At 39.7% G+C, this 20,578-nt stretch overlaps 1 protein-coding gene across 1 annotated transcript in view; it reads left to right on the top strand.

Annotated features, from left to right (window-relative positions):
- LOC146455586 (uncharacterized) overlaps positions 1-20,578 on the top strand; it is a 325,355-nt gene that overhangs the window by 178,176 nt on the left and 126,601 nt on the right. Inside the window, 12 exon segments of the mRNA XM_085094073.1 lie at positions 13,517-13,845; positions 14,229-14,367; positions 14,724-15,079; positions 15,463-15,601; positions 15,985-16,313; positions 16,697-16,835; positions 17,218-17,546; positions 17,930-18,068; positions 18,451-18,779; positions 19,163-19,301; positions 19,685-20,013; positions 20,397-20,535. Coding sequence (XP_084950199.1) covers positions 13,517-13,845; positions 14,229-14,367; positions 14,724-15,079; positions 15,463-15,601; positions 15,985-16,313; positions 16,697-16,835; positions 17,218-17,546; positions 17,930-18,068; positions 18,451-18,779; positions 19,163-19,301; positions 19,685-20,013; positions 20,397-20,535 — 2,835 coding nt within the window.

The following is a 20,578-nucleotide window of genomic DNA, read 5'->3' on the forward strand; positions in this document are numbered from 1 at the left end:
TCATATTGATCTCTTGTTTCCAATAGAAGAAGTATTCTACAAGGTCGCTTTTGTTTTCATCGGCTCTTTGTCGATGTTCTTGGCCGATTGTCAATCAGCGGTCACCCAGTCGTAACGGGAAATTCTGATAGCTTCATTAAACACTTAATCAGTTTTTTAATTACTTTTTTAATTACACCGCCATCATCATAACGACTCAATACACTGCAAACTGTGATCCGCTCTGATAAAGGGTTAACACTCGAAACCTTAGCTTTGAAATTTCTCGGTGACTAAATTACTTATCAACTCTGTTTTTAAACCAAACACTGATTCGTCTCTACCCTCCCAACGACGCAATACCACTGTTTCTTTTTAGCTCCTTTTCTGCACTGCAAATCACTTTGCCCATGAAAAGAAGAACCTATGCGTTCCCGTGAATTTTTAAACTCGAATGAAGTTCGTCAGCACAATCATATTGATCTCTTGTTTCCAATGGAAGAAGTATTCTAGAAAGTCGCTTTTGTTTTCATCGGTTCTTTGTCGATGTTCTTGATCAGCGGTCACCCAGTCGTAACGGGAAATTCTGATAGCTTCATTAAATAATTAATCAGTTAAACTAAATTTAAATCGAGGAAGTTTCTTTCCCTTGAGACTTAATGAAAGATCAAACGTTTAGTGGGGATAGACATATTTTCCATACTGAAATTTTGTCGTGGTATACTGGTATACCGCTAGAGTATACTGTAAAACGAAGTATACTGGTTCACTCAAATCTCCACTCTTTTCCAAAAATCAATCACTAGAGTTAATTTCACTTCTGACTATCCCGATTATACGAATGGTTGGTTTCATCAACACAGTTGACCAGGTCATTTGTTGTTAGTATTCTAATTTTTTAAGAGGGCAATTCTTTTCTTTTCCTTGCCTTTGTGCATGCCGGCTAAACGGCATGGAGGAAATAATTTGGAAACGCAATCCAGATGATTAAAATTCTATCAAAAACAAGGACACTGGAGTAATCCCTTATAAAAACAAAAACAAAAGGGTTTGCTAAATTAGGTTCAGTGTACCTGAGTTGTACAGGTAAAAATGAGGGGGTTCTGTGCTTTAACAGAGGAAGCAGTATTATTACGCGGGATGCCCTGAAGGGGCATACCGTGTCTAAAAACGGGTCGATTTCTTTCTTTTTTTTTTTTCTTCCTCGTAGTCACAAATCGGTACATTAATTTATTACGCGGGATGCCCTGAAGGGGCATACCGTGTCTAAAAACGGGTCGATTTCTTTTTTTTTTTTTCTTCCTCGTAGCTACAAATCGGTACATTAATTTATTCATTAAACTCTCCCCTCTCCTACTCGGGACGTATTGTTCTGATTGTCTTCAACAACAGCAGGCCAATCAAAATCCATTTTAGTCGCTTATATCGCTAGGGAGGGGACCCACTCACCCTTACCTGTGTGACGTCAACGCATCATTTGATTTCTTCATTAAAACTGCATTAAATTGTGGCGCCATATTGTTTATAACATATTCTGGACTCAAGTGTGCCGTTTTCAAACAGCAATTTCACGATTTTGAAGCGGCAAATCGAAAGAATAACTTCTAAGAAGCACTCGACATTTAAAACGGTGGAAATTGGTGAGTTCATGGCGAAGGAATCGTGCTTTGTTTGACAGTCTTAGACCACGACGCGAGACTGAAAAGAGGTCATTGAGAAGCTTACGTTATCGTAATGGAATTTCACTGATTTCCGGTAATAGTCTGAGTCGCGTAACACAAGGTAAACAACGTAACGCGATCGTCGTGACTCAAACTATTCCATTAGCAAGGATAGTTTTATCAATCGGTGAAGCATACAGTTGGGATAAATGAATCAGTCCGGGCATCACGCGTAATGCCAGTATAGCAGGCATCTTGTTCATTAAACTCTCCCCTCTCCTACTCGGGATGTAATGTTCTGATTGTCTTCAACAACAGCAGGCCAATCAACATCCATTCTTGTCGCTTTAATCGCGAGGGAGGGGACCCACTCAACCCTACCGGTGTGACGTCAACGCATCATTTGATATATTTATTAAGGACGGATTAAATTGTCGCGCCATATTGTTAACATGTTCTGGACTCAAGTGTGCCGTTTTCAAACGGAAATTTCACCATTTTGAAGCGGTGAATCGAAAGAATAACTTTTAAGAAGCACCCAACATTTAAAACGGTGGAAATCGGTGAGTTCCTGGCGAAGGAATCGTGCTTTGTTTGCCAGTCTTAGACCACGACGCGAGACTAAAAAGAGGTCATTGAAAAGCTTACATTATCGTAATGGAATTTCACACATTTCCGGTAATAGTCTGAGTCGCGTAACACAAGGTAAATAACGTAACGCGATCGTCGTGACTCAAACTATTCGATTAGCAAGGATAGCTTTATCAATCGGCGAAGCATACAGTTGGAATAAATGAATCAGCCCCAGCATCACGCGTAATGCCAGTATAGCAGGCATCTTGTTTGTTCTCAGACTCAATTATTACATATTGGAGGTACTTTTGTGCTGGAAGGTTTTGAACCATGAAATGAAAAATGCCGAGCCAGAATTGATTCTACCTGTCACACTATATGGCGCCATCCAAATTCGACTTGATTGATGTCTCAGCCGGACAGTAATGGATGATTTAAGTAAGTGGGTTCCGACGCCCCTGGAAATAAAATGTTCTTTGTTTTAAGCTTCTTATGGTCACCATTGATGAACAGCGGCTCTTTTAATTAGCAAAGAACGTGATCACGCAGAATAACTTCAGGCAACACCTTTTAAAATTCGAGGAGCAAAATATTGGTATCAAGTTCGAAGTGTTAACTGACTGCAAGGAAACAAATATCAAACTTTTACTCTACGGGATTCGCTTTAATTAGAAGACCTTGAGGAATGTAATTTTTGCATGACCAACTGAATGTTTGTATACCATTTTCCTGAGGCATGAGGCTGCTAGGGTTGATAACAATTCCTTGCACTGCTTAGGAGTGTTATATGATGCAGTCGCCGGAAGCTTCCCAATAACTAGCAAAAATAGTTAGACAGCAAGGAGACAGTTTCGTGAAAGAGACTGACCGTATACGCTTTTTCAACTGATGTTTAAAGAAAAAATTCTTACCCTCTGAGAGTACGAAACAGGCCACTTGGTAGTGATATTTTAAATGTAAGTATAACGTGGTTCTTTGGGCAGTAAGTGGAAATATGGAGATTTCTTAAGTTTTGGAAAATTTATAACGAGCGGCACTGGTTGAATAAAGAAACATCTGGATACGAAACATGATTCAAAGCATACTTTTGAAAGGAAGGTGATCATTCGGTTTAGATTTGCGGCTTTGACCAAACAACAATTGCATATGAAAACCTTGGTGCTCATTAGTTGATTGCGAAAAACAGTTTGACTTCTATTTTCTGTGACTTGTAGTGAGTCTCAATGGTAGCAGTGTTTTCATTCATTAAACGGAAACATTTTGTGTGAGTATTTTTACCGTCTAATAATAAACAACCCTGGTTGGACGCGACAAACCCGACTGTTTTCCTGTTTTGACATTGAAAGGAGCTATTGCGAGTACCATCGCTTTATAGCTTTCAGTGCACGACGCTTTACAGTACGCAGAGGCCCTTCGATCTTCCTAGATAAGTTACCGAGTTATTACTCGGGTCGTAAGGCGGCACGAGTTAAGGTTTCGTAGCCTTATCAAATTCTTTTTTTTTATTTTTGGGGTCGCGATGGGCTGAGAGATAAGACTTCGGGCCACGAGTTATTGTTCTCGGTCTCTTTTTCTGTACTCGCGTGGCACGAGTAAAGTTTTCGGTCGCGTTATCAAATTCTTCGCGTTCTTTGTACTCGGGCCATGATGCGCCGAGTTAAGTAATCGGGGAAGGGGAGCGGAGGTCCCGGCAATACCTCATTTTTTTTTTTCGCTTCCTTAGCTCCCCCTCCCTATCCCCGATGCATTCTGCGAGTCACTATTCTTTCGAATCAAAACATTTGGCGTCGGTTGTGAAGCGTTCGTGAACGGTTTCCCTTAGCGCAGAGAGGGTTCTGGAGTCGTTAGAACAAAAAGGCGATGGCGATGATTGCATGTCGTGTGGCGAAGAAAGCGAAAACGTAAGGATTAAAGCCCGTGGATATATATAGCATAAGAGAAGAGGAGGTAGCCTGAACCCCGGCTTGAACATGGTGCATTCGGTTTCGTCTGATTGACAAATTAGCAAAGGTGATAGTTGTGCAAGAAATCATGAACCTTTGGAAGGTTTGTCGCACGAGCAGCACGCGCATGAATTTAACTCCGCGCAAGATGATGGTAGATGGAGGGCATGGAAAACGCGCATGCGAAATCGAAACAGAAAAGTATAGTGAGGTTTTGCAGCTTTCTTCGGGACCTTCGCAAGATGCTGCAGAATGTCCAAAAAATTCAAAGAATTCGAATGCAGACCTCACCGCAAGCAACGCGAATGTTTCACAGCAGAAGAATGGTCATGTCGAATCGAACGATCGATCGCAAGTGCACTCTGAGGAAGAAGGGAAAAGAGAGACAGTTTCTGACTTAGTGAACGCTTGGAATAACAGGACAGCAGAGGTGCTCGATGTTTAGGTTAATAGATTCAATTAACCCGTTTTAACTTTCAAAGGTCATCTTTAAGAAATGCCGAAACCCACGTTTGAGAAAATTGCTGCTCTTTAGCTTTTATTTTAGTGCCCACGCCTTAGGTTTTCATCCAGAGACTTACAAGTTCGAACTACGCATAATAAACATCAAAATAGCCCCAAGTACCGCTGAATGGCTTTGATTTGGGTGACCACAATTAGACTCAATTTTCCAATTTGACTTTATAGAGATGTAATCGGTAACCCGATCGCTATCGTGTCACACTCAGTCCTGCGATGACAATTATTGTGTTTGATTCCTCCGCCGGAAAAATCCTGAACGTTCATGGGTTATCGCGCGGAGCATTTTTATTACAAAACGCGAAACAAGGCACGTTCAGAAAAATTGGCGGGCCGAGGAATACATCACGCATAACAAATTATGCGAAGGTACTTGCAATTTTGTCATCAGTTTTTGAATTTGTTCAAGAAGGAAACCGTTTTGGCAACAAACTTCTTGAATTTGTGCCCTAGAGCTTACAGAGCTTTGCTTGGCTAAATCATGTTTCATATCGTTGATACATCTGAGTAAAAGAATTTGAGCTTACATTGATAAGTGGTCAATATAAAATGCAGACTGCAGATTGCAGACTGCAGACTGGGTATAAAATGCAGACTAGGTATAAAATGCAGACTGCAGACTGCAGGCAGGGTATAAAATGCAGACTGATATCAAAACCGTCTCTTCATCAAAATACAGTATACATTTTCAATGTTCAACTTACCCTAGTGTCACGCAATCACATTTCCGAGATCATCTCCCACGAAATTGACCTTATTTTTTACCCATTTGTCAACAGTTTATTTCCTTTATCTCAATTTGGTAGCTTTCATTTCCTGAGGCCCTTTCTTCACAAAGAAGACCCGAGCTTAATCGCTTTGCATTAGTTCATGACGGTTTTCATAATTATTATAATGAGGGAAACAGACTTGATTTTCCGAGGGGGCAAGCAATTTGACATCGACGGATTTTAACTAGTTTCTTTGGATATTAACGAAGTTTGTCAAAGACAAATTTTATACCTTCAGTATTCAAGCAATACATGAACATATATTTTATTCAAAAAACATTATTTTACTGCCACCCTGACTGCCATTTACCGATGTCGCCGATGTCATGTTGACGCAAAGCGGCGAAAAGGTCAACCACGTGCGAAGTAAAGGTCATGTGTCAGAGTTATTGCTTACGTCATGCTTTGCGGTTGTTTATTTCAAGTTTGACGCTTTTCGAAATTTCATGGGAAATGATCTCGAAAGACGATTGTATGACACTGGCGTAAGTTAAGTAGCCTGCGAACGCAGACGTATTTCCACTTGTCGCTTCACTCCGCCGAAAAATAAGCGAAATGTATCCTGTATTTGAGGAAGAGGCCGTTTTGGTCTCAGTCTGCATTTTATACCCAGTCTGCAGTCTGCAGTCTGCATTTTATACCTAGTCTGCATTTTATACCCAGTCTGCAGTCTGCAATCCGCAGTCTGCAGTCTGCATTTTATACTGACCGATTGATAAGTTGATATTAGAGTGTTTATGTCGGTCTATGCTAAGTATAGGAGATTTAAAAATTGTCAATTGTACAGAAATTTTTATCCATCGTCGACAAATGCTTCCCCAAGAACCACCCATTAAACAAGATCTTCAACAGACACATACTAAAACTCAGCTACTCATGCATGCCAAACATGAAAACCATCATCGCATCACATAGCAAACAGATACTCTCAAATGTTGCAACGGCTCCAAACCAAAATCATGACCCGAGCTGCAACTGCAGGAATGCCCACTTGATGGTAAATGCCTCTAAGCGAATCTGGTCTACCAAACGACTGTAACAACGGCAACAACAAAAGAATCGTCCGTGGGACTGGCATCAAACTTTAAAGAACGATACCGAAACCACAACACATTCTTCCGAAACGCCAACAGACGAAATGCAACGGAACTATCTGAACATATATGGACCCTGAAGGACGTAAACAAAACATTTCGCATTCAATGGAAAATACTCAAAAAGTGCAAACCCCATAATGACACTAACAAGAAATGTAACCTATGTCTTCACGAAAAGTTTATTTTAACCTGTAGAAAAGATCTTTGTAGCCTGAACAAACGCAATGAATTACCAAGTTCATGCCCCCACAGAAATAGATATGTACTCAAAACCTCTCGAATAACGTAAAGTAACCGTTTGTATCATGGCACGTGAATTGTATCACGCCACCTGCATTAGTATTTTATCGCCCAGCAAACGCTTGTTTTAAATCACCAGTTCGAATGATTTCACAAATCCATGCCCTCATATAAATAAATATGTACCAAAAACCTCTTGTAACGTAACCGTTTGTATCATGGCACGTGAATTCTATCACGGTACGTGAAATAGGCCTTATCACGGTTTTCGACGCCATTTTGACGGGTAGGCAAACAGGCTTGAAATAACAGTGTTTGTATCGGAATCCGATGTCAAATAATTTTCATAAAACATCGCTTCTGAAAAATTCATGAATTGGAAACTTTTTGTACTAGGAGAAGGATTTTAAGAACAAAATTGAAGGGATGTAGCTGTGACAGAAAGCGTCCAGTCGAGTTTTGAACTTTCCATACATTTCCCTGTATTTTTTCCCGCGAACTATTTTTAGCAGCAGCTCACGGCTGGTTCGCTATTGGTGGTTTTCACCTCACACATCGTCACGCAAGTAACAAAATTAAATCCTCAACCATTCAATAGATAAAGTCAAGAAATTGATATTTTGGAGAAGAGTGATACGTAAACAACGTGTGAAAGCCATGGGGCTGTGCGATATCTCATAATCGAGTTATTCGAGAAAATGTACCACGGAAAATTACAGAGTTTAGTATGGAACGCCATGTTGGTGGACACCAACATAGCCACCAACATGGCGGCCGGAAACCAGCAAAAACATCTGGAGTTCACTTTGGCTATTTCAAAGCCTTTCTTCTCCCTGCTGAACTTTCACACACTTTCACACATTGACATAGACGTTTCTATTACATGTTAGCAGATCAGACCTAAAAAAACACGAGGCAAATCGATGTTTTTATGTACGTGACATGTTTAGAGCAGCTGAATCCTTCTGTCAAGCAGTACGCAAAAATCTAAAATTCAAACTGCTCTATTTTCAAAACGAAGAATGCTATCCTGCTGAAAACAAGCAAGCCGATTGAAATTTATATTTTCTTTTATGTGATGAAGATAAAAACCCAAAATTGCGTTTTGCTATGAATTTCAGTTTTTTATGACGTCACGTGAAAACCAAGAATACAGACAAATGTATGGAAAGTTCAAAACACGGCTGGACGCTTTCTGTCATAGCTACAGCCCTCCAATTTTGTTCTTGAAATAGTTTTTCTAGTGCCAAAAGTTTCCAATTCATGAATTTTTTAGAAGCGATGTTTTATGAAAATTATTTGACATCGGATTTCCATACAAACACTGTTATTTCAAGCCTGTTTGCCTACCCGTCAAAATGGCGTCGAAAACCGTGATAAGGCCTATTGTATTTTATCGCCTAGCAACTGCTTGTTTTAGATCGCCAGTTTTTTATTACTTTATATAGCCAGCTTTTGAATCTTTACCGGTCATTCGTTGAAGTTGCCTGATGAGTGTGGTCAGCTCCTAACCATACGAAACAGAGCTGTAGCAATAAAACGATGAATCACTTCTGAAGCCTGAACTATTTTTTCCTGAGTGTATATCTCTATATCTATCGATTTTGGAGAGTTAGCGATGCTGGAAGTTATCACTGCTAAAAGATCGTATGCTTACACACCACGCAGTCAAATATGGCCCGAGTATAAGCTGAGCAACAGCTTCTTGTCTAGGAAGATCGAAGGGACTCTACTCGCAGGGTACCGGATGCGCCATGTTTACAGACAAACACGTCTAAAGCATTATTTATTTAAATCCAGTAGGGGTCCGCTATTTCAGCACCACGTGAATCTCGTCATGTTTATTCGATTTCTTCGAATCAGTGAGTTCTTGGAGCGAGATTTAATTATAAAAATAACCGCTAAAAGCGATCGGCGGTTCGACTATTCAACGGTCCGTACCAAGTTAGGTGTTAAGGATAACTTAGAATAAACCCTGCATATTAATATGCAATTGTAATGCCTTTGAATAACTAAGTCGCCAAAGTGCATGAGAGTGCTAAAGTATTTACATAGAAACATTTTAATGAAATATGGGCATAATGCATAAAAAGCTAGTAGAATAAATAACCTTACGCGAATCACATGATGACAAGTGATTAGATATTAATAGTAATAAAAACACTAAAAGGTGTAGTAAGAAACAATGAAGTATGGGATAATTAATAAACAACTTCGCGTAGATAGAATCACATTGTTCGTTAATCTTTGGTTTGAACTCACGGATGAAGAGCATCTTAAATATTAGGAAGTAGAGCTTGTCAGTGCTGATATTTCCTCAGGAGTTTGAAGTTCCGTGCAATGTCCTCTGGCTCCTTCAAGTTCCATCCAGGATCACTCGAACAAAACACCATTCTACAATTTATGGAAGCGTAAATTATCGAGACTGATTGTCCGCAACTACAAGTTCCTAGAGAGCGAAAAGTTCCCGTTAGAATCGCCATCGCACGCAAACAACTAGGTGATCTTAGGCGGGAGGTAAATGTCAACGTCCGTCCGTTTACACCAGCCTTATTAAAGATCAAGGATGAAAATGAGAATTCCAGTTTTAACAATCTTCAGTGTTTGCGAATTGAATTGTGAGTGGATCTGTTAAAGCATTATACATTGCGTGACTGTACGGTAAACGAATCGAATTTTAAAAGGTTTACCCAACGCTATTAGAAAAGTGATGTTTTTGAGCGTTTTCTGTGAGAAAGGAAAATTTTCAGTTACAACAGTGGTTGAAATTTAAATTCCATGCAATCATTAAAAAAAAAAGAAGCGGGAGAGAATACAGAGATGAAAAAATTCGTCAACGGAACCTACAATCCTGGCCAAAAATACTGGGACGATTTGCAAAATTCATCACGAACTGTTCCCCCCCCCCCCCCCCTCCCCCATGCAATGTTGATACGATGCTGTGTTTATCTACAGTCCGAATGATTCCAGTTGCTCTCAACACTGTTTGGGGGGAAGGGGGCTTTCCAAACATTGCAAAGACAGCTTAATAAAAATGTCGAAGACTGGCTTAAGATATGCAGAATCAAAATGTTCACTGACAATGCAATTTTGTGTACTGTCCCGGGAATTTTTGGCCAGGATTGTAGCTTAATTGAAATTATAGAAATGCTAGTGAATATTCAAACGTCAATAGCAAATATCTTAAAGAAAAATAAGTCAGTCAAAACAGAATTAACGGAATTGACAGGGACGGTGGCCCCTGTTGTCAACTGTTGGGGGGGGGGGGGCTTGAAAACGGGCCCTGGGGTCGAGAGTTTGCACGGGGGTCTGGATCCATCTCTTTCCGGAAAATTTTGAGATCTAGAGGCTCGGAAATGGTTTTTTCAACATTCTCCATGAGATATTTTCTGTCGAAAAGTTTCCGACAGTTTTTTCTCGTCACAAAATAAAGCAAGTCAATTCAAACACTACTTTCATCTAGTGAATACTTTTATGTATTTTTCGTCTTTTCTCAAATAACTTGTGAGCATGAATGGAATTAACGTTAACGGAAGTTTAGTCGAACCTCCCTTTGCGACCACCTCTCATTAGCGACCGCTTTTTCCAAAATACCAAACGTTTTCAAGTCAAATCACTATAGATGGAACCTCTCGTGGGCGACCACCTCTCGTAAGCGACCACCTTTAGAGATGATTGTTTAAAATTTTCAATTGTTTTTAACCTCCCGTAGGCGATCACTTGACACACAATCTGCTGTATCTCTCACGGGTGGAAATTGAAAAATGTGTCACCGTAACATATTGGCCACATCATTACAGCGGACGCATTTTGCCAGAATTAGCCCTTCTGTGTCTAGTCTTTCTCAAATCCATCAAGTGTTGGATATTAAAATGTTTGAATTTTTACAAGAAGTCAAAAATTTAATTAATATCGATGGATAGCTGGTCAACTCAAATAACCTTTGACCTAGTGAGAGCTTGTTTGATGGAAAACATATGAAGGGTGGAATAGCACATTTCAAAATGAGCTGCGCTTTACAAAAAATTTCTTTGAAACGTTCAGCCAAAACTTTAGAACAGCTTAAAGTGCATAACCCTTACAGTCCGTACACTTATATTCGGAGTCAATTTATAATCGAAACAAAGGAAATTTGCGTTTGAGATTCTCAGGGTTCTGAGATAATGAATTTGGTGTTGCTTTTATTGAGAATTCGCTCCGAGGAAAGTTTACTAAGTAGCTCAGTAGCAGAGCATTCAACCTAGTAAGGTTCGACTCCTGTTGGGAGCACTCGGATTTCCTTTTTTCCGAGTTTGCCTGTGTTCAGTGACCGAACAACACATCAAAATCAACATTTAGATTGTACTTTCTTGTCACAAGGATTGTCAACAATATGCATTGTTAGTATATACCACACAATAATAATAATAATAATAATAATAATTAATATTCCTATGGCGCAAATTAACATGTGGATATGATCAAATGCACCTTACAAAGGATGTAAGAAATTAAGATAATTAATTAAAAATAGTTATTTACAATTGTTACATTTCTTACAGCAAAAGCTATTCGCATTGTAAGTAACTCTAAATAAAATGTCTTCAATTTGGACTTAAAACGTTTAATATTGTCCTCGTCCCTTATTACACTCGGCAGTTTATTCCAGAGTGATGATGCAGCAGCAGTAAAAGCCCTGTCACTGAGTGTCTTCTTCGTTTTCGTGGATGGTGGTACTAACAAAAGTTCAGAATTCGAGCGAAGACCATACATGGAAAAATTCCTAACATTAATGAGATTACAAATGTAAGGAGGTGCTTGGCCATGTATGGCCCTAAAAGTAATTATTAAAATCTTAAAATCAATTCTAAATTTGACTGGTAGCCAATGTAAAGCAAATAACACGGGAGTAACATGGCTAAAGCGCGGAGTTGAACAAATCAGCCTAGTCAGTAAACCATAGAGGAGACTATTACAGTAATCAATGCGTCCCATTATAAAGGCATGCACTAGCACCTTGGTAGACTCCATAGTAAGAAACGTCCTGATACGTCTTATATCATGCAAATGATAGAAAGCAGCTTTACATGTATTAGTAATGTGCGTCACTAAACTGAGGTTGGTGCCAAACCAAGTTCCAAGGTTTCTTGCAGCAATAACAGGAGCCGCACTGACATCACCGACCGATAACTTCTTGACGCCTCCAAGCGCCTTGTTTGATTACAAATGAACTCCGAAAAAAGACCTCCTTAAAACCTTTTCTCACGCAAACTAATTATATTCTTTCCATGCAGGTTACAATGAAATCCTTGGCATTCGTAGCTCTGTTCTTGCTCTGCGTAGCATCTTCAAAAGCCAAAAAGCGGGGTAAGTGTCCACCTTCATAAAAGACTATTCGTACTTGTTAGAGTGTTCGAGACAGCAGGAAATACATACTAGGTTCCTTTATAAATAAAAAGATATTTTCAATGTAACACATGTTTCGATATGGCTCACCTCATCGTCAGTCGTAAAGCGATCATGAAAAACCTCTAGAATATAAAGCAACGAAACATATATACATAATTGACTAATTGTTACAAATGTTCTATAACAACTAGGGTTAAAATTATATAATAGCGTAAGGGCGAAATTGTTAATTAACATGTTTGACTTGTTGTTTTAAGCTGGGTTTTATCCACCTAATATGCACACATGAAATTGAAATATGGTCGACGCAGAATCTATGATTTCAAAACAATGTGGAGAACAGGAGTCGCGGCGAAATTAAAAACGAGATAGGTAGTTATAAATGTGAGAGGACTTTTCCAAAGAGAAATGTTGACATATACGCCTAGAAAGATTTCCACAGGTCTTGCCACTCTTGCAGGCATCACAGCCTGTACAAAACATTTTGTAAAAAATGTGTAGACGAAGCGCTCTAAAGATAGCAACATTCTTCCACTAACGGCTACATATTTTCTTTTGAGGCAGAGTTGAACAACTCCCTATGTACTGTACTATTGTCGTAAAAGTATTGTCCTTAGTTAGATGTAGTGGTAGAAATTAATAGAAATAAACAGTAAGTAAGCCTCTGAAACTTTTCTCGAGGGATGTTCTGCATGCTTTGCATGTACTTTTTGTTATTATGTATTCCAACGGATTTTCAAAATCTCTGTACAACTTACGGTGACCTCAGCGACATCGCCACATGTATTCCTTTAAAACTAAAACTATCTACTTGTTAAATAGTGGTAATTACTAAAACAAAACTTGACAGAAACAATTCAAAACAAGAAATGCTAACAATTTCAGAACATATAAAATAAATGTGATGGTATATTTCCAGCCTGGTGAATGAATCAGAATGATGTATTATTCTAGAAACTGACACAAGCATTCTCGGAAAAAAGAAATCCGAGTGCTGTTTCAGAACAGTGCTAAGAAAAAAACTCTATACGTCCAGAATATATCATTTCAATTAACAACCTAACAAAAAATCTGCCACTAAGAAAACTTCCCACTCCAACTAAAAAATAGACTTTCAGAATGTCAACAAGCTCAACGCGTGAAAAGAGGTGCCATTTTTGAAAAACAAACAGGTGCTTCATCAAACTGTACCGCTGATCAACACGCACACTAGGCAGAAAATTATCGCGACTTAACACAAATTTTTTACAATGAGTGTTAATTAAATGACGCCCTCATTTCTTTTTAAAAAGGTATACGGTAAAAATCGCTGGCATTAACAATCAACGTGATGTGTTCCTTTACAGAATGTCAAGGAGCTCTGGGCGTGGAAAGCGGCACCATCTCTGACGCACAAATCAGTGCTTCGTCACAGTGGGACGCTAATCATGCCGCCATCCAGGGAAGATTACACTTTCAAAAATCTCCAGGTAAAGCAGGATCATGGTCAGCTCGCACCAATGATGTCAATCAGTGGCTGCAGATTGATCTTGGTAATCAGGTAACCAAAGTAACCCGTTTGGCAACACAAGGAAGGAACGCTTACAGTCAGTGGGTAACCAAGTACAAGCTGCAGTACAGTCAAGACGGCGTCACCTTTCACTATTATAGCGAGCAACCACATACTGCACCCAAGGTAACATAGCCTTCTTCGAAAAGGAAAACTCACCCAGAAATTGTAGTCTCAGCTATCCTTTAACGCTACATTAACTCTTAAGAAAGATATATCTCGACATTCACTTTTGTTTTCCAGTAGAAACATTAACAACTTGTTTTCATCTGTGGGCATTAGTTTTCAAATTCAACAGTCTACCTTTTTTGTCAAGATCCAACATAACTTTATTGCACGTATCAAAGCAATGCAATGCCCAGTTTAACTTTTCTTGCTTGAGCTTTATTGCGAAAAAACAATCAACTAAACAGGAATACCCTTTTCGCCGTCAAACCTATGATACTCTTTGATGAAATCGACATGTGACGATGAATTTCCATTTAAAGTTTTCTATCTCGTTACTTTAGGAGTTTGCTGGAAACACCGACTCGGATACGGTTGTTTCTCATGAGCTGGCCACAGCAATCAGGGCACGCTACATCCGCTTCCGACCAACAGCTTGGCATGGTCACATATCAATGAGAGTAGAACTCTATGGGTGCACAGGTAAAATTGCTTTTGATACTCACAACTATTCTTCACACAGGTTCTCACGTTCTACTAATGGCTAATGTGCTATTGGCAGTGTACATAGGTCAAGAGCACTTTTCGTAACTTTTTTTCAATTCTAATTACTACTACGTCGATAAAAATGTTTCCCACCGGTATTTTGCAAACAGTGATGGGTTTCTCTAAAATTATGACTTAAATTTTCGCCAAGACTCGACATGATGTGTTCCTTCGCAGAACATCAAAAGGCTATACGTCTTTTTTTCAATTCTACGTCGATAAAAGTTTTTCCCATCAGTATTTTGCAAACAGTGATGGGTTTCTCAAAAATTACGATTTTAATTTTCTCTAAGACTCGACATGATGTGTTCCTTTTTCAGAATGTCAAGAAGCTCTGGGCGTGGAAAGCGGTGCCATCTCTGACGCACAAATCAGTGCTTCGTCACAGTGGGACGCTAATCATGCCGCATTCCAGGGAAGATTACACTTTCAAAAATCTCCAGGTAAAGCAGGATCATGGTCAGCTCGCACCAATGATGTCAATCAGTGGTTGCAGATTGATCTTGGTAATCAGGTAACCAAAGTAACCCGTTTGGCAACACAAGGAAGGAACGCTTACCGTCAGTGGGTAACCAAGTACAAGCTGCAGTACAGTCAGGACGGCGTCACCTTTCACTATTATAGCGAGCAACCACATACTGCGCCCAAGGTAACATAGCCTTCTTCGAAAAGGAAAACTCACCCAGAAATTGTAGTCTCAGCTATCCTTTAATGCTACATTACCTCTTAAGAAAGATATATCTCAGCATTCACTTTTGTTTTCCAGTAGAAACATTAACAACTTGTTTTCATCTGTGGGCATTAGTTTTCAAATTCAACAGTCTACCTTTTTTGTCAAGATCCAACATAACTTTATTACACGTATTAAAGCAATGCAATGCCCAGTTTAACTTTTCTTGCTTGAGTTTTATTGCGAAAAAACAATCAACTAAACAGGAATACCCTTTTCGCCGTCAAACCTATGATACGCTTTGATGAAATCGACATGTGACGATGAATTTCCATTTAAAGTTTTCTATCTCGTTAATTTAGGAGTTTGCTGGAAACACCGACTCGGATACGGTTGTTTCTCATGAGCTGGCCACAGCAATCAGGGCACGCTACATCCGCTTCCGACCAACAGCTTGGCATGGTCACATATCAATGAGAGTAGAACTCTATGGGTGCACAGGTAAAATTGCTTTTGATACTCACAACTATTCTTCACACAGGTTCTCACGTTCTACTAATGGCTAATGTGCTATTGGCAGTGTACATAGGTCAAGAGCACTTTTCGTAACTTTTTTTCAATTCTAATTACTACTACGTCGATAAAAATGTTTCCCACCGGTATTTTGCAAACAGTGATGGGTTTCTCAAAAATTATGACTTAAATTTTCTCCAAGACTCGACATGATGTGTTCCTTCGCAGAATATCAAAAAGCTCTACGTCTTTTTTTCAATTCTACGTCGATAAAAGTTTTTCCCATCAGTATTTTGCAAACAGTGATGGGTTTCTCAAAAATTACGATTTTAACTTTCTCTTAGACTCGACATGATGTGTTCCTTTTTCAGAATGTCAAGAAGCTCTGGGCGTGGAAAGCGGTGCCATCTCTGACGCACAAATCAGTGCTTCGTCACAGTGGGACGCTAATCATGCCGCATTCCAGGGAAGATTACACTTTCAGAAATCTCCAGGTAAAGCAGGATCATGGTCAGCTCGCACCAATGATGTCAATCAGTGGTTGCAGATTGATCTTGGTAATCAGGTAACCAAAGTAACCCGTTTGGCAACACAAGGAAGGAACGCTTACAGTCAGTGGGTAACCAAGTACAAACTGCAGTACAGTCAGGACGGCGTCACCTTTCACTATTATAGCGAGCAACCACATACTGCGCCCAAGGTAACATAGTCTTCTTCGAAAAGGAAAACTCACCCAGAAATTGTAGTCTCAGCTATCCTTTAACGCTACATTACCTCTTAAGAAAGATATATCTCAGCATTCACTTTTGTTTTCAAGTAGAAACATTAACAACTTGTTTTCATCTGTGGGCATTAGTTTTCAAATTCAACAGTCTACCTTTTTGGTCAAGGTCCAACATAACTTTATTGCACGTATCAAAGCAATGCAATGCCCAGTTTAACTTTTCTTGCTTGAGCTTTATTGCGAAAAAACAATCAACTAAACAGGAATACCCTTTTCGCCGTCAAACCTATGATACTCTTTGATGAAATCGACATGTGACGATGAATTTCCATTTAAAGTTTTCTATTTCGTGACTTTAGGAGTTTGCTGGAAACACCGACTCGGATACGGTTGTTTCTCATGAGCTGGCCACAGCAATCAGGGCACGCTACATCCGCTTCCGACCAACAGCTTGGCATGGTCACATATCAATGAGAGTAGAACTCTATGGGTGCACAGGTAAAATTGCTTTTGATACTCACAACTATTCTTCACACAGGTTCTCACGTTCTACTAATGGCTAATGTGCTATTGGCAGTGTACATAGGTCAAGAGCACTTTTCGTAACTTTTTTTCAATTCTAATTACTACTACGTCGATAAAAATGTTTCCCACCGGTATTTTGCAAACAGTGATGGGTTTCTCAAAACTTACGATTTGAATTTTCTCCAAGACTCGACATGATGTGTTCCTTCGCAGAATGTCAAGAAGCTCTACGTCTTTTTTTCAATTCTACGTCGATTAAAATTTCTGTCATCAGTATTTTGCAAACAGTGATGCGTTTCTCAAAAATTACGATTTTAATTTTCTCTAAGACTCGACATGATGTGTTCCTTTGCAGAATGTCAAGAAGCTCTGGGCGTGGAAAGCGGTGCCATCTCTGACGCACAAATCAGTGCTTCGTCACAGTGGGACGCTAATCATGCCGCCATCCAGGGAAGATTACACTTTCAGAAATCTCCAGGTAAAGCAGGATCATGGTCAGCTCGCACCAATGATGTCAATCAGTGGCTGCAGATTGATCTTGGTAATCAGGTAACCAAAGTAACCCGTTTGGCAACACAAGGAAGGAACGCTTACAGTCAGTGGGTAACCAAGTACAAGCTGCAGTACAGTCAGGACGGCGTCACCTTTCACTATTATAGCGAGCAACCACATACTGCGCCCAAGGTAACATAGCCTTCTTCGAAAAGGAAACCTCACCCAGAAATTGTAGTCTCAGCTATCCTTTAACGCTACATTACCTCTTAAGAAAGATATATCTCAGCATTCACTTTTGTTTTCCAGTAGAAACATTAACAACTTGTTTTCATCTGTGGGCATTAGTTTTCAAATTCAACAGTCTACCTTTTTTGTCAAGATCCAACATAACTTTATTGCACGTATCAAAGCAATGCAATGCCCAGTTTAACTTTTCTTGCTTGAGCTTTATTGCGAAAAAACAATCAACTAAACAGGAATACCCTTTTCGCCGTCAAACCTATGATACTCTTTGATGAAATCGACATGTGACGATGAATTTCCATTTAAGGTTTTCTATTTCGTCAATTTAGGAGTTTGCTGGAAACACCGACTCGGATACGGTTGTTTCTCATGAGCTGGCCACAGCAATCAGGGCACGCTACATCCGCTTCCGACCAACAGCTTGGCATGGTCACATATCAATGAGAGTAGAACTCTACGGGTGCAAAGGTAAAATTGCTTTTGATACTCACAACTATTCTTCACACAGGTTCTCACGTTCTACTAATGGCTAATGTGCTATTGGCAGTGTACATAGGTCAAGAGCACTTTTCGTAACTTTTTTTCAATTCTAATTACTACTACGTCGATAAAAATGTTTCCCACCGGTATTTTGCAAACAGTGATGGGTTTCTCAAAACTTACGATTTGAATTTTCTCCAAGACTCGACATGATGTGTTCCTTCGCAGAATGTCAAGAAGCTCTACGTCTTTTTTTCAATTCTACGTCGATTAAAATTTCTGTCATCAGTATTTTGCAAACAGTGATGCGTTTCTCAAAAATTACGATTTTAATTTTCTCTAAGACTCGACATGATGTGTTCCTTTGCAGAATGTCAAGAAGCTCTGGGCGTGGAAAGCGGTGCCATCTCTGACGCACAAATCAGTGCTTCGTCACAGTGGGACGCTAATCATGCCGCCATCCAGGGAAGATTACACTTTCAGAAATCTCCAGGTAAAGCAGGATCATGGTCAGCTCACACCAATGATGTCAATCAGTGGTTGCAGATTGATCTTGGTAATCAGGTAACCAAAGTAACCCGTTTGGCAACACAAGGAAGGAACGCTTACAGTCAGTGGGTAACCAAGTACAAGCTGCAGTACAGTCAGGACGGCGTCACCTTTCACTATTATAGCGAGCAACCACATACTGCGCCCAAGGTAACATAGCCTTCTTCGAAAAGGAAAACTCACCCAGAAATTGTAGTCTCAGCTATCCTTTAACGCTACATTACCTCTTAAGAAAGATATATCTCAGCATTCACTTTTGTTTTCCAGTAGAAACATTAACAACTTGTTTTCATCTGTGGGCATTAGTTTTCAAATTCAACAGTCTACCTTTTTTGTCAAGATCCAACATAACTTTCTTACACGTATCAAAGCAATGCAATGCCCAGTTTAACTTTTCTTGCTTGAGCTTTATTGCGAAAAAACAATCAACTAAACAGGAATACCCTTTTCGCCGTCAAACCTATGATACTCTTTGATGAAATCGACATGTGACGATGAATTTCCATTTAAGGTTTTCTATCTCGTCAATTTAGGAGTTTGCTGGAAACACCGACTCGGATACGGTTGTTTCTCATGAGCTGGCCACAGCAATCAGGGCACGCTACATCCGCTTCCGACCAACAGCTTGGCATGGTCACATATCAATGAGAGTAGAACTCTATGGGTGCAAAGGTAAAATTGCTTTTGATACTCACAACTATTCTTCACACAGGTTCTCACGTTCTACTAATGGCTAATGTGCTATTGGCAGTGTACATAGGTCAAGAGCACTTTTCGTAACTTTTTTTCAATTCTAATTACTACTACGTCGATAAAAATGTTTCCCACCGGTATTTTGCAAACAGTGATAGGTTTCTCAAAAATTATGACTTAAATTTTCTCCAAGACTCGACATGATGTGTTCCTTCGCAGAATATCAAAAAGCTCTACGTCTTTTTTTCAATTCTACGTCGATAAAAGTTTTTCCCATCAGTATTTTGCAAACAGTGATGGGTTTCTCAAAAATTACGATTTTAATTTTCTCTAAGACTCGACATGATGTGTTCCTTTTTCAGAATGTCAAGAAGCTCTGGGCGTGGAAAGCGGTGCCATCTCTGACGCACAAATCAGTGCTTCGTCACAGTGGGACGCTAATCATGCCGCATTCCAGGGAAGATTACACTTTCAGAAATCTCCAGGTAAAGCAGGATCATGGTCAGCTCGCACCAATGATGTCAATCAGTGGTTGCAGATTGATCTTGGTAATCAGGTAACCAAAGTAACCCGTTTGGCAACACAAGGAAGGAACGCTTACAGTCAGTGGGTAACCAAGTACAAGCTGCAGTACAGTCAGGACGGCGTCACCTTTCACTATTATAGCGAGCAACCACATACTGCGCCCAAGGTAACATAGCCTTCTTCGAAAAGGAAAACTTACCCAGAAATTGTAGTCTCAGCTATCCTTTAACGCTACATTACCTCTTAAGAAAGATATATCTCAGCATTCACTTTTGTTTTCCAGTAGAAACATTAACAACTTGTTTTCATCTGAGGGCATTAGTTTTTAAATTCAACAGTCTACCTTTTTTGTCAAGGTCCAACATAACTTTATTGCACGTATCAAAGCAATGCAATGCCCAGTTTAACTTTTCTTGCTTGAGCTTTATTGCGAAAAAACAATCAACTAAACAGGAATACCCTTTTCGCCGTCAAACCTATGATACTCTTTGATGAAATCGACATGTGACGATGAATTTCCATTTAAAGTTTTCTATCTCGTTAATTTAGGAGTTTGCTGGAAACACCGACTCGGATACGGTTGTTTCTCATGAGCTGGCCACAGCAATCAGGGCACGCTACATCCGCTTCCGACCAACAGCTTGGCATGGTCACATATCAATGAGAGTAGAACTCTATGGGTGCAAAGGTAAAATTGCTTTTGATACTCACAACTATTCTTCACACAGGTT

This window comes from Pavona decussata, unplaced genomic scaffold, assembly GCF_977016875.1.
Source record: "Pavona decussata unplaced genomic scaffold, jaPavDecu1.1 SCAFFOLD_272, whole genome shotgun sequence".
NCBI classification, from domain to species: Eukaryota; Metazoa; Cnidaria; class Anthozoa; order Scleractinia; family Agariciidae; genus Pavona; species Pavona decussata.